Source organism: Colossoma macropomum, unplaced genomic scaffold, assembly GCF_904425465.1.
Source record: "Colossoma macropomum unplaced genomic scaffold, Colossoma_macropomum, whole genome shotgun sequence".
Classification (NCBI taxonomy): domain Eukaryota; kingdom Metazoa; phylum Chordata; class Actinopteri; order Characiformes; family Serrasalmidae; genus Colossoma; species Colossoma macropomum.
In genome coordinates this window covers 26209381-26224940 of record NW_023494790.1, presented here as the reverse complement: position 1 = coordinate 26224940, position 15560 = coordinate 26209381, and the positions used below count along the sequence as shown (strand labels likewise).

Here is a 15560-nt window from a genome sequence, read left to right as displayed (position 1 = left end):
TTATTCCCCCCGTTTGTTTTCTTCAAACACTTACCTGATGTTGTCCATGTGGTTGCACATGTTTACTGCCGTGTATGTTTGGCTGTTCTTTGCCATATTTAGCCAGTGGTAGATGCTTTTGAGACTCCACCCCTGATAACTAGGAATGAGGCTAAAGTTCTCTCACTTCATAGCTCTGTCCTTCCTTGGCTCTCAGCAGGTGATATTTCTGGATCTGCTCTTTCTGTCTTCTTCTTTCATGCTTCAAAAAACTCTCCTGGCTCTCTGTCTCAGTCTGCTCTCGCTCTCTTCTCTCTCTACAGGTGGGGAATCTGGGTCTTCTCTTCATGCTTCTCTTCTTTATCTTCGCAGCGCTGGGAGTAGAGCTGTTTGGTGACCTGAGTAAGCATAATGCACTTTAATAGAAAGTAACTCTGCACATAGTTTAACACACTCACACACATCAGAGCTCTAAAGTACTTACTTGAATTCTTCATAAGAATAATTCATTTTAGTGGAGCACTCTTGCCAAAATGAAAAATCACTACAGTTTTTGGAAACATGCCTACTCACATCCTACAGTGGTGCCACAGTAGTCTCTAGAGTGAGAGTTTAAAAACTATAAACACCCTTTTCTGTCTTGAAGGTTGGAGGAAACTACAACTGCTAGAAAAACAATTTTTTGGTTGTACACTGTAATCTGTCTTTAGATCATTATTGCATTAGAGAGAGTGGATTACCTAAAAGAAATGACTTGTCAGATGAGGAGGACAAGCTAAAAGCTACAGTTAGCAAGGTAGCTACCTGGCAATCTAGATACCTTACCTCAGTTTGCCATCTTCTCTCTGGTTGAAAGGGTGAAAACTTTAATTTATGATTTTATTCGACAACCGAGGTGACACTAATGCTAGCTTAGTTATTAGTCTGTTAGATCAGTGGTTAGGCTAGCTGTTAGAATTGGTTGGCACCACAGGGATTCCCAAATACATCATGGTTGTATGATGTATTTGCATTATGCACGCTGGATGTTGTACTAAGAAAACACTGACAAATTAAAAGAGCAAAACCAATTCTGCACTACAGAGTACTGCATAACACAACAAATAAGATATTAAACTCTAGCTTTAGGCCAGGATGCCACTTCAGTGATAATGTTCCATTGTTTTATACCTTAACAAATCATTTGTCCAAAGTGAATTACGTCTTAAAGAAATAGTTTGGTGAATTTGCACTTTGTGTAGACGATCTGCCGAGTGGTTTGGTTGCTTCTTTAATTTTGCACTGGAGATACAGGGAGATTTACTCGAAAGAGGCCCCGAATATTCTGTTGTAACTCCTGTTAGGATGAAGTAATCTGAACCAAAAAAATACGCTACATACCTTGACGTATGTGTAATTGATTGTATTACATGCGATGCTGGAAGTGTTTTCTGCCAGGCACATGAAGGGGTACGGGGGTATGCACCCGGAAGTTGCAAACAGAGGTTAAATGCCACGACAGCTGTCCGGCACCTACCTCAGTGCTCCGACGCAGGGGCTTCCCAGCTTATTTGAAGCTCCATATACTGAGGAGCACATTGCACATGTTTCGTTCAGATTGCTTCGTCCTAGCGAGAATTATTACAGAATATTCAGGGCCTCTTTTGAGTGAATCTGCCTGTACAAGGCTAATGTAGTTAACAAGTAATGAAAGCTTAGACTGCACGAGAAAGCATCACGTAAACTAGATGCCTAAAACAATACATTTGCCTCAAAAACATCAAATTGTTAAATAATTTCAAACAGATCTACTTATGTGGTTTCTGACATTGTGAATTATGGTTATCTAAAAAGTTGGACAAAAGTACAGACAGGCTTTAAGAAGGGTTCTATAGGAGTATTCTATGTTCCCGTTCTTCTGCTATCCCGCAGCTCTTTATGAGATACATCACACGTCAATATCGAACATTAATGAAACAATTCCTGTGGTCATGGTTAGGCTGGTCATCAAAGATCCTACATAGGAAAACAGTCAGTTGTTCTATATGAACACATTTGTCCTTGATTCACCTTAGTAAACTAATTAGCTAGCCAAGCTTTGTAACATAACATATTTTTTGAGAATTTAAAGCGTGTTATACATGAACTGTGAATAATTAGAATATTAGAATAATAGAATAAATACATTTGTAAATATATAATGGATGTTAGTCTTATTTTTAAGGGAAATTTCATGCAGATTTTTGAGGAAAGTTGATTCAGGCAACATCAGGGTAAAATATGTGACCATGGGAAGATGGGAAGAAAATTACAGTGAGGGAACATGCTGGGAATGTAGGGCCTTGGAAATATGTAGCTCTTTCCTCAAAATTTCAGTGAACAAATAAAAGGCCCTGGGAACATAGGGATGATCCCAACTCTACTAGTGTTTTACTGCTGTTTTTAGCAATACAACATACAATCTATTTGTCTATAACAGTATGTTAGAAACCAAATAAGCAAGTCTATTTGAGATTGCTAAAAAGTTTGAGGCATGCATTTGAGGACGTATGTAATTGCTGTGGCATGCAGTTTGCAGGTGCTAACTGGTGGTAAGCCTCCATTAGCTTGTAAGCAACATTAGCCCCATATAACATGCAAAATTAAAGAAGTAGTACTTTGGACACCAAACATATCTTGGTTGAAATCTTGACTCAAACGTTTCTATACACTGTTGACTCATTTAAGACCCTCACTGTGTGTGTTACAGTATGTGATGAGATGCACCCTTGTGAAGGCCTTGGCCGTTACGCCACTTTCAGAAACTTTGGCATGGCCTTTCTCCTGCTGTTTCGTGTGTCCACTGGGGACAACTGGAACGGCATTATGAAGGTGCGTTCGCTGTTTTCACACATGACTTGTGAGGTGAACGTTAGGCCAATTTTTCAGAGTATTTCACCAGTTTTTTATGTGCCTCATGGGGAGCCATGAAAGTTCTCATCAGTTTGTGCTGCATGTGTGTATTCCAGGACACCCTGCGAGACTGTGCTCAAGACACTGGAACCTGCTACAACACAGTGGTGTCTCCCATCTACTTTGTGTCCTTTGTGCTGATGGCTCAGTTCGTGCTGGTCAACGTAGTCATCGCCGTCCTCATGAAACACTTAGAGGAAAGCAACAAAGAGGCCAAAGAGGAGGCAGATATGGAGGCAGAGCTGGAGCTGGAGGCAGTAGGGGGAGATGGGGGGAGGACAACTGGGGGACATATCTCACCTCTGGCCACTGGGGACATGGGTGGGTCTGGAGGGTCTCCCTGGGTTTCTAGAGGCTCTCAGGACAGAGGTTACCCCACTGATGGTTACTCCACTGACAGCCCGCCAGCAGACATACGCAGAGACTCAACAGCACACGTTAAGGCTGACCCCCCTCAGAGTCTGGAGCCACCATTAGAGGTGAGTCAAAAAAAACAAAACCCTTCATTGGCAAGTAAGGGAATGTTTACGTCTGTGTGTGTCTGGATTTATATCACACTGTAGGAGGCACACTCTTGACATTAATGTGCTTTGGCAAGTACTGAGAAAGGTTTGCTTACTCAGTATGGGCTGGCAGCTGTGCAAGTTTGCACAGGGCTTTGCTCCATTAGCCAGTCAGACCAAACCTGTGAGTCACATGACACATAAAGCAGAGAGTCCAGTGAAACCTTGGCCAGATCCGGCATTCCATGTGATTTCTGAGCTGAGAATCAAGCAGTGCACCATGTGAGATGCGACAGCTATACAGAATGAGCAAGGCTGACCATTGACTCTCGTCGTCTGTCTGGTGGGCACCATACTGCCATCTAAACAGTGAGACAGCAGCTCTCTCCCCATGTGCTAAGCCCTTATTGTAGAGGCATGAGCCGATCAGGCACTCGTTCTTCTTGCTCATTTTATTTTTTTCTACTCAATATATTTGTATGATTTTATGCACTAAGAAATTTGCTTCTACACGATCATCTGCTAGCCTTTCTTCATCATGTAGGCTGGTTTTGTTACAGTGGCTTTAAGACTGATATATGTAAATGGTCTCTGTTCTGATTGGCTGGTCTGTGTTCTGTAACAGGAGTCATCAAATAGGCAATTTGGTTGAATGCAGGCGTGTCCAACCAGAAGACGGGAGAAATGGTCAGAACTAGATAAGCTAGAGAATGAGAAGCAAAATTATCCATGGTCTAGGAAATAGAAAAATTATCACTTAAAACTGCAAAACAACCTGGCAGACCAAAGTAAAGTATAGATGTGTGGGTTAATGGGTCCAAAAACTAGCTGCAAGTGTGATTCATAAAGAAAGGGAGGAGTCCATGTGCTTCCCCAGAGGGAAGCCCCCATGCCAATTGGATAATTAATTGGAGTAACAAGGTGGTAAATTATAAATAATCTCTAAATTTCACTGTAATATCACACATTTAAGCAGGCAAGTAAATCGGAAAAAACTACTGTACTGGGTTGTTATACAGGAAAAAAGGCAATACAAAGACATAAATACATAAGAGTCTTATTGCATGTACCTGTTCATTACCTACACTGTCAGAAACATTCTGTACTGTGCAGGTACAAATAATGCAAATGTACCCTTAAAGGTACAACAGTAGTCTTAAGGTCCAATTGTGCACCTTAAATATGTTTTAAAGGTACAAGGGGTACCAGCCCAGTGATAGTTTAGTACCCCTTTTCTCAAAGTGTAGAGACAAAATTAATTTATATTTCCTAATTTCATTAGACTGTCTTGGAACTGACCATCATGTTACCCAAAATAACTAGTACTTAAGAGCTTGTGCTCACACTTAGCCAGTTAATAGACAGATTACTGAGATTAGTGGGTACACAAGATTTTATTAATCCCTTACTGTTCAGTTCTTAACTTTGAGTTTACCAGATCTAATATGTATGTAATGTAGTTATAAGAGTGAAGAACTAAATGCGGGCCCACATACGGACCATTAGAGTTTAAAGAGTTAATACAGGCCTGCTCCTAAAAAGGTTTGATTATGAATACACACAATCAGTTATGCCTGACCTGATCAACTGTCATGCATGAACATGAATTAGATTCATTTCATATTTTGCAAATGGAAGAAAATGTTAATAGCTTAGTTAATATAGGCAAATTTATGTAAATATATGGATTACAGAATATGTAAGGAAATGATGAATATGAATAAAATAGAAATTTATTTTGGAGATCATTTAACCAGGTTTGAGACAGATGCCTTTTTTGCTACCTTCTTCGCTTATAGGAGCTCTATTTTGCCTTATTCGTTATATATTATTATTTTGCATGATATTAATATGCTTGCACACCCAGCCTTATAGTTTTTCTTATTAGAATTGTCAATGAGCTGGAGTTGGCTTCTTGCTGTGTTTTAGAGATGGCCCTGCTGTTTCTACTACTGTTAATAGCAAATCAGTCATAGGTCAGACTGGTGCCATGGGAAAGCACTGATACATCAGCTTATTTTTTTATTGTGCCTGGCTATTTCTAGAGCACCATTTTCTTTTTTTTTGGTTAATGTTGACCTTCGTATCGTTCCTGAGATGTTATCCCTCCCCCATCTCCTGTTAAACAAGCGTTTGCTCACTCCTGCTCCAGTCTGTTGTGCTTGCAGTCCTTGGCGTGGCACAGTAGAGTTATTGCTCCCCCTTGTGGTGACCTGTGGTAGTACAGAAGAAACAGAAACGACTGGGAACAGGTGTTGTAGCTGTGTGCTGAACGCAGGGGACAATCTGTTGGTATGGCTTGATTTAATGAATGTATTGGGTGTAGCAAATGAGTCTAATAACAGTTTCACATCTGTTTGATTTTAGCAGAGCCTAGTTACTTTATTACTGTACATTCTTTTCTCTGTTCTCTTTACATGTATGTCTAACCTTCTCTTGGCCTTTTGAACTGTTGTCTATGAACTTCTCCCCTTCCCTGCTTCTCTCCTTTTTTCTCCCTTTTGTATTGTGACCTCTCCTTTCCTCTGTCTCTCTTTATCTCTCTGTCTCGGCTTTGCTCTGTCTGTGTCTGGCTGGGTCTGTAGCGGAGGCCCATGTTTGACTCGGTATCCCTGGTGATCCAGGGCTCGCTGGAAGGAGAGCTCAGCCTAATGGACAACCTGTCCGGCTCCATCTGCCACTACTACGCTCTGCCCCCTCTCCCCAGCAAGCACAGCACTGAGAAACAGGTCAATGGCTTCCCTGTGCACCCTCTGCTGCTTAAAGGAATATTCCAGCATTTTTCTGTCTGATCTCTATCTGCTGCATCTGTAGCGTACATTTGATTAGCATAAATGTTTATTTCAGCATGTTCCCCTGTACTTAGAAAAGAACAGAAAAAGAATGGCTCAAAACTTGATTATAATAGAAGCCAATGGGCAATTGCTTGAGCAGATTGAAATGACTGTTTGTGGTAATCGACCCTGTACTACAGATGTGGCTTAAAATGCTGGAACATTGCTTGGACACTTTCGTCTGTGTGTCTTTGCCCTTTCTATCTCAGTGGAACACTTTGCTTGTTTAACAAGTCAGGTAAACAGCTCTTTAGCATCACCAAGTTCAGTCAGTTATGAAATTGGCACTATAATGTGTTGTCTGTCCAGGGCCGGCTCTAATCTAAGCAGGGCCTTTTTAGGGGCGCCCTAGCTAATACGCGGCTGTACTGTAAAGTTACAATAACTGCCACAAGTTGTCTAAATTCTATACTTATGACTGGCTAATTCTGTATTGCTAATGAATGGATGCTTGTTTGGGGTTCTAATAAGTTTCAATATAAATTATAGATGACCTTCTCAGTATTCTCAGTCCAGAGGTCTGTCTCATGGTAGTATTTCTTGCTTACACAGCAAGAAAGCTTAATTGGATCTAACCCTCATCGCAGTGGCAACAGCGTTGCTTTTTTACCAGTATAAATGCATTACTTTCTACATACTTAGGTAGTATGAATTCTTTCTCCTTCTTATGTTTCAAGCGACTGGCTGTTCATCATAGACATCGTGCTTTCGTATGCACACACATAAGGATTAATCACAGCCTGAGTATCTGAACCTGGGTTTTCAGAGAAAGTTAACTGCTGTTGTAAAATGAGTTGACTGTAGCTGTGTTTGTTAGGTTTTGGTAAACGGAAACATTGTCTGAAAGCCTGTCTAAGCTGGGTCTGCTTCATTAAACAGACCCAGACATGATTAACCAGTTCCTTTTTTCCACTTACTTGAGCATCTTAGACAAAGTTCTTAGTGGACACCTTAGTAGATAGTACAAAGTTCAGCTGTAGCTCATAAGAAGCAGCAACAACCTGCTTCATTAGACAGACCCAGTATGGATGTACAGATAGTACAAATGCAGCTGTAGCTTAATAAGAAGCAGCTGAACCTGCTTCGTTAGACAGACCCAGACATGATTAACCAGTAGCTTTTTTCCACTTATTCAAGCATCTTAGACAACAAAATGGTACAATAATAATATAGAAGTTGTTAGTGGACCCCCTGATGCCCCCGGGCCCTAAGCAGGCGCTTATGACACTTATTAGGTACGGCCGGCATTGCGTCCATCCAGCCTCTTTTTATACCCAGAGGTAAACCAGAGTCATGCTGCTTTGTGCGAAGGAGGTTCTGGCCCAATGAAACCCATTTGCTGTAAGATAGGATTCCCTAAAAACCCTTAACTGAATAATATATTTGGATTCTTTTGATCCAAAGTTCATAAGCATAAAAAGCACTATTGGAACTTGCTCAGCAGAAGCTTCACTGCCCAGACCTAAATGTGATAATGTGAGGATTGATGAACGATGGATTGCTGTTGAATTATGCAAAGAAATCTCTTTTGCTCTTCCAGAGAGGAATATTGCAGCAAAATCCCATTAGCATTGCAAAACATGTGCTCCTAAAAGCTTTTAAATGTAATTGGCGATGCTTTAATGTCTTTAGATGGCCTCTTTTCCTACAATTTATTTCGAAAACTTAGCTAACATTGATTCCAGCCCACAATCTGTGCCAGTCAAGAGCACTGCCTATCTGCCTGATGCAGCATTTCCTACGCTAACTTCTGAGATAAGTGAAAATGTAAGCAACAGCACCCCTAGCTTCAGTGAATCGAGGTTCTACAGTACTTCTGTTCACTGGATCGGTTTTGTTTTTCTCAATAGTTCTGAACCCCTAAGAATAGATGACTTGGCACTGCATTCACCACAACAATAAAGGGAGGAAAGGGAGGAAACCTTAAGCATCTTTCTCCAAGCGTAATCAGGACCCTGCCACTGTCGGGACGGATGCTGTAGACTGCATGCACAGAATAGCTAATGTTGAACCACCAAAAATGGATCCATAAAAAGACATCTTTTTCTGGCACAAGAGTGTGTGTGAGAATGTGTGTCTCTAACTGCATGTGGCCGGATGCTCTCTGTTCTCACCCTGGCCTCATCTCTTCCTGTTTAGATCCCCCTAGCGGAGATGGAGGCTCTGTCTCTGGCATCGGAGAAATCCTGGTCCTTAGCTCTGACGGACGACTCTGTCCCTGATGATTTTAACCCCCCCTTACTAACCAGTCTGGAGTGCAATGTACTTAACAGTAGAGCAACGTTCGTTCTCCTTTTGCGGCTTCTTAGACTTCCTTTTTAGAGCTTCCAGGCCGATTTGCCTCCACCATGATGCATATTCTGCAAGGTTGCCATTAGGGATCCAGTAGTAAATTAGATATTCATAGGTAATCATATGCAAATGAGCTTTTCTCATTTGTTTTATGTTCTCATATTGCAGAACCATAAGATTTCTATACTCTCTATACACACACACACACACACACACACACACATATATATATATATATATATAAACTCTACAATGTCTTATTTTTCAGAGGTTCTTATCTGTTCTAGGTCTCCCGAAAGCATCTTAGTACATAGATCATTCTTTAATGATAAAGTGAGCACTTAACACTCTATCTACTAGTTACGACTCTACTAATTACATTAAGATGTTTTCGGGATATCGGACTCTGTTTAGTCCAAAGATGAAAAATAGACAGACTACTACAGTGGGCAAAAGGCTACTGTACGTCAGATGGCAAGCTTCAGGGTCTCTGGTGTCAGGTAGTCGATAGAACAAATTGCCGCTGTAGCATATAAGAAGCGGCAATAAATAAGAAATCGAAGTTTTAATGGAATTTAAAAGGAATCTACATTTAATGGAATATGATTTAGTGAACTTACCACATGTGATAATAGATAACTAACTCTTCATAAACTTGCTGCTGTCAGGCAAGAAGGTATCAGGTGAAATTCTATGTGACTAGGCTGGTAATGTTGATGATTAGCATTTGTTCGTATACTTTAGATCATCACCTTTGCCATTTTCAAATGATACAAAAATAAAAATAATGATAATAAAAAATGAAATTACAAGGTTTTTATGACACAATACACTTGAGACATCAAATAGAGCTCCGTACTCACTGTGTGTTATCCTGAAGGCAAGATTATTGGGAAGGATATCTCCCTCTGCATGCAAAATCAAAGATCAGTGGGAACCGTTGCTAAGAAATTATGACTAATTGTTATCATTGCCACCCCTGTTCTTCACTGTCGAGGTGCTGATTGTGTTTTGTTTGTAGTAACCTTCTTTCAGCAAGGTGATGTTTCAATCAGCATTTCAGATTTGATTCATTAATCTTGCTTTGTACACTTTAGTTTAGTTTATTATGTTTATTTGTCAGGGACCATGTACAAAAACATTCATCTTGATGGAGAAAAGTTGTTTTGCTAGCAGCTGATTTTCATCTGCAGTCCCTGGACAGGTAAACATAAAATTAGCACAAAATACATTATCAGTACAATACAAATACAACACAATTACAGTAGAATATACAATGAAATAGTGCAATCTTGATTATAATCGCATTCGCAACCATGAACAAATAACCAAAACAAAAAGCAGGGCAACCATGCTATTGTAGTTTATACCCCTTGTAAATCTGATATAAACTATGGTTCTCTGAAAGGCGGTTGTGACTGGAAGCTCTGGGGGGGTTTCTAAGAATCCGTCCAGCTCTCTCTCTCTTTTCTCTCTGGTCATGTCCCACTAGCCTGGTCTATGTCCAGTCCAGTCCAGTCTAGTAGAGTAGTGCTGCTCCCTGCTCTTCTCCTGTCTGGGTTCTGCAGCTTTGTCCCCGTCCTCTCTCACATCTCTGGATGTCTCAATCTCCATCTCTTCTTCCTTTTTTTTCCACATGTACTCTTGTACTTTGGATGGTCCTGTCCTACTCATTTGTCTGTCTACATATCTTCAGTATAGATGTGTTCAAGCTTCATGAATTTTATCAGTGTCTTCTCTGTCTTTCCTGTAAATTCTGTAGTGATGTGATGTTGCACCACAGCACCATGTCCCCTGTTCCTTTCAAGGGAATGGGGATGTGGTGTGAGGTTGGCTTCTTTTGTCTGCTAGCTACAGTAGTAGAAGCTATATGGTTGTGGCTTTTAAAGGGAGGAGCCTGGAGGTAGTTCATGTCATGTTTTTGGCCATTTCAGAGATACATGTTACTATCTATTGTAAAAACCAGACATGGGATAATGCAGATTACATTTATGGCTCAGTCTCCTCCCTGTTGGCCAGTGTGCAATGATGTCTGCCTTTCATTGTGTGCTAACCTGTCCTGTAGGTACTATATGTGTGTTTGTAAGGGAGGGATGGCCTGGTTCTCATTTCCCCAGCCCCAGCCCCTGTCCCAGCTCTGCTGACCAATGTTATCTCTGCCCCTCAGACCGCAGATCCTTCAGAACCTGTGGAGCCCATTCAGCCGCATGAACCTCTGGAGGAGCACCTGCTGTGTGTAAAGAAGACATCAGTGGGGCGTACCCACTCCTTACCCAACGACAGCTACATGTTCCTGCCCCTACAGCCTACCGCCACCTCTACAACCCTCACAACCTCAGCTCAGCAGGCCCAGTCAGGTACAGCATCTAAAAACCTATCAGGACCTAAACATACTATGTGTGTCTATATGTTCAGTATCCATTCTTATTAAAAAATCAATAAGAACCACGCACCTAATACACCAAACTTCACCAAGTTTTGGGAGCTAAACACTGAAGTTATTCATTTTAATGTTTTTTAAAAGTTTGTAAGCAAACACCATAAACATTTGTTTTCTTATAACTCGTTCGTTATGGATTATTCTTTCATTGAGTTTGAACATTTTTTTTCTGTTTAAGCACTACACTGTTGCCCATAATTTATCCATTTTTCCATGCTTGTGTTGCATGCTGGGTAGTTTTTACGGTCGCTTGCATCTCTAGGGTCGAAATAGATTTTAAGAGAAAACTAGAAAACTGCACCATCATTGTTAGAGAAGGTACATAGCTACTTTTGTACTTGTGTGGTAGATTCAAATATGCTCTTAATAAGGTAGCAACTTAAGAGTTACAGTGATTTTATCACAGATATTTTTTTTTTTTTCAGTCTATTCAGAGTGAGACAGTCATAGGTGTAAATACATTCATATATGATATGGCTTCAAACGAGAGGAGGGTGATATATAAATATCTAAAATATACTGTCATAATACTTTAAGACATTTACTTGATATGACATGCATCACAATATTTAGCTTTTCAGAATTCTGATAAGTTGATACTGACAGAAAAATAACAAATAGTGCACATGTAAAAATATTACCAAAGCTATGAGTACAATATTTTTTATACAACGCTGCACTACACCAAACCAATTAACCAGAACTAATGAGGCTCTCCTAGTAAGCCAATTGATCAGTGTTCCTTAAGTACTGATGATATCCATAAAAAGAAAACCATATTGAGACATAATATGATGTAATTATTGACCAATTCTACTTCAAAGGTGACTTCTAAGACTGGAACTGCCCATTTTATAGCTTATAATAATGTTTGGTGTTGTATTAATTTAGACATGTAGCTAACCTAACCTTAAACCTTAGCTGAATTTAGCATTAATAAAAGTTAAACTAACTGACTAGTGAAATGTTTTGAAAGTCTTTTTCTTTTTCTTCTAACTTTTAATATTGATGCCAGTTCTACAGAAATGGTTATGTGTTGCTGACTAATGGAATTCAAGTGCATTTTTAATATATTGTATTTTATATATGATGTATTAGTGCTACTCCGGTTTCATCACACAGTCCAAAGACATGCAGCCAGGCCCACTGGACACGTTAAATTGTCCCTAGGCATGAGTTTGTGTGAATGTAAATGTCTGTCTGTCTGTCTGCCCTGCGATGGACCGGTAACCTGTTCAGGGTTTATCCTGCCTTCACCCCATGACTGCTGGGATAGGCTCCGGCTCCCCCTGTGACCCAGAAGGATAAGCAGCTTAGAAAATGTGTGTGTGTGTGTGTGTGTGTGTGTGTGTGTGTGTATTAGTGCTGTGTGTAATGGAGATTTTGCTAGTTTCCTTTAATAAACAATATAAATACAACATAAGACCACAAAAATAACATAATAATGCAACAAGATAGTGGTAATTTTTTGCACTAAAGAATTCCTGAATATGTTGATCACACTGCACTGTTGCTGTATCTCCTCCTACAGGTTCGAGCGGCTCTGTTCAGTCTCACGCAGAAGAGCCTTCACAGAACCTGACCGTGCCCACGGAGCTCTTCCGACCCATCAGCCCCCACAGCCTGTCTGATTCTGAGAGTATCCCCCGCATCCCTCCCCCTCGCCGGCACACCCTCTCCCGCACTCTGCGCAGACAGGTGAGCTCCAGCCCCAACACTTCTCATTGCTCCCTCTGAAAATAATGAATTATACTGGCTGTTATGATGGAATTATGTGCTGTGCTGCATCAGCGTCTAGCTGCATTTGTTCTGTAGCATTGTGCTTTATTGCTGCCCACCTGGTACTTTGTCTTGGCTTGTCTTTCCTCATAATGCGTTGTATTCTCTGTGTCTTCTGTCCAGCGCTTTATGTAGTGTATTTGAAGAAGTGATTGGTACGAAGTCTGACACCTCTGCACTGTTCATCTGTCCTCTGGGCCAGTACATTTCCACTCTTAATTCTTCCTGCATTCTCTCCTTTTTCTTCTTCTTTCCTTTCTTTTCTTTTGTTTTTTGTTTCTCGTGGCCTGTGTTTCCACTAATCTGACTAATCCTGATCAGCTCAGCATGGTACAGCACAAGCCGGACCCCAGCCTGCTCCTGAGACACAGATACTCCTGTTACTGAGAGAGCTGGAGTGGTAGCCTCCAGCATCTTTCCCACTCTAAACATCCCTGACCCTCCCTCCCAGACCATTCCCCATACCTGTCCCACTGACCCCTGCACCAGCTCCCCATAGCCCATGTCCCACTGCATTTCACCAGGGCTACTCTAAGGGACAAAACTAGAAGGCTAAAGGTCAAGAAGGATTCCTGTTGAGGTTAGAGAGACAGCATTATTTAAACATTATTTAAAGCTGTCGGTCTATTCAACCAGAAATAAACTGTCCCATATGGTACTGTCTGTTTGAAGAATTGGTACTGGATTCATTATTTTTACCTCATTTTACAGTAGTACAGGTTATTGATGTTAAGCTTTGATAAAGTACATGTTTCTGTGTAAAAATAGTGTGGAAACACTTTACTGTCTGGCAGGCAGTGTTCATGTTTTTAACATGTCAGTTGTCATGACTTTGTAGCTTAGTACATATCGCAATGACATAAAGCTGTGCACTGTGACACACACTGAGCTACAAAGTCTGTCATTTCACCCTAGAAAGTATCTTAACAACATTCAAAATGGTAACTGTACAGGAGGCAAAACGCTTTCTTAACTTTTAATGTAAGTTAATGTGAAGAGATTTTATTCCAAGTGATTTTGGAGCATTTCTATTGGTCCATTCATCATGAAATGTTCATACAATGTAAAAGGAGAGTGTTGTGTTCAAATAATGTAAAAAAAAATAAAAATTGAAAACATGGAGATACACTGTGTAATCAAACAGCCCCTCTAATTAGTGAATTCAGCTGCTTTTAGATGCACCTATTGCTGGCACAGCTACTCATTGGCACAACCACAGTATGTGTATATGTATAATTTCCATGGGGGAACTAACTTCTTGTTAATACCCTTGATTTCAGAAGGTGTCAGCAAACTTTTGGACATGTAGTGTACATGGGGGGCATAGTAATGAAATGCAACTTTTATGAGAACTGACACAGGTTTATGAATGTTTGAATGCATGTTTATAAGTGTTTATTTAAGTCTGTGTCAGTTGTCATGAAGGGCGTACGTAGGTGCCATGTAGCCTCATGAACACTGCCCAGTCGTTTTAAGTAAGATAAATGCTATATCATTATGGATTTGAGTTTGTCCCCAAAAGTATTTTGGAGGCAGGACTTCAAAATGCTCCTTTAAATATGCAGTAAACCAAAATATATATATATATTTTGAGGCTTTTGAGATACCACACACAGAAAGGACACTTTATTTCTGGTTATCAAATGCATTAAACGGTGAGCGAGAACCTGCACATTTCAGTTTTCCACTTTTACACTACCAAGAACGATACTACCTGTGACCACCAGATGGCAGTGTTGTCTCTACTATGCTGGTCGGGTGCTACAAACATGAAGCGAATGTTTGTGTGTCAGTTCTGTCACCCACATCTACAAAGGGGTTCCTCTTGATCTTTAGCCCTTCTTCTAAGTCCTTCACAGACCTTTCTCCTACTGGGCTCGTGCATCTCTCTCCTTTTGGACATAGAGCAGGGAGTAATTTTTCACTCGCTGTTTTCAGAAGAGAGTGACCGCTGACATGCAGCCCTGAAAGGAGACATAGGTCGTGTTGTCTCTTACAGTATAGCCCAGTGGCTCAGAGTGCAGTCTGCCAAACAGTGCCTCCAGTTTTTTGCTTAGGGTAAACGTTCCTCTGCCCTAGTTTAAAACAACAGCTGTACTGGACAACTACTTCCATGAAGTGCATTTGGTAATATGAACTTTTCACCTTTGTGACTTGACTGAAAGCAGCAGCATATGTATGTAAATTTTCCTCAGGATCAGGGGTGTAGCGAATTGAGGGAAGGAAAGGAGGAGCGAGAGAAAAAACTGGCGGGAGGGGGTGGATTTTGCAGTCTCTGCTGTGTACTAAACATTTTTGATTTGGTTGAGGGTGCACAGTGCATGAGTCAGGGCCTTATTTCCTCAGAAGCACAGAAAGGACATTTTCTACAGAGCGTTTAAGGATATAACATCAGATATGAAGAGTTTCGATGGGTTTGATTCATTTCTGAAAATTTTTTTGTAGATGAACTTGCTAAGAAGGACTTTTAGCTCTGTAAGTTCTCAGTGTAGAGTTTAGAACGCTTTCTACTTCACACTATATTCAGAGAACAGAAGTCTTAGTCTCTATATGCAGGCTACCTCCAACTGGATTGCCTCTCTATTTTCTAACTTCTTCTCAACTTGTGGAGGCAGAGAGCTTGTGGAGAATACCACAGTAATGGTGAACTCTACTCTAACCCCACGGCTCGCCTTTCCCCCAACCCCTTTACCGCCCCCGCCATCTCATGCTAACCAATCTCCCTCTCGCCTTCTCATATCTTAAATACTTTCCTCCTTCCTTCTCACCTCCCCCTCCTCCCTGCCTCCTCCCATCCCTGCT

At 40.8% G+C, this 15560-nt stretch overlaps 1 protein-coding gene across 1 annotated transcript in view; it reads left to right on the top strand.

The window, feature by feature from the left end:
* Nucleotides 1-15560, top strand: part of cacna1g (calcium channel, voltage-dependent, T type, alpha 1G subunit) — a 310514-nt gene that overhangs the window by 293118 nt on the left and 1836 nt on the right. Inside the window, 6 exon segments of the mRNA XM_036572800.1 lie at nt 303-381; nt 2708-2829; nt 2967-3389; nt 5999-6142; nt 10707-10896; nt 12511-12677. Coding sequence (XP_036428693.1) covers nt 303-381; nt 2708-2829; nt 2967-3389; nt 5999-6142; nt 10707-10896; nt 12511-12677 — 1125 coding nt within the window.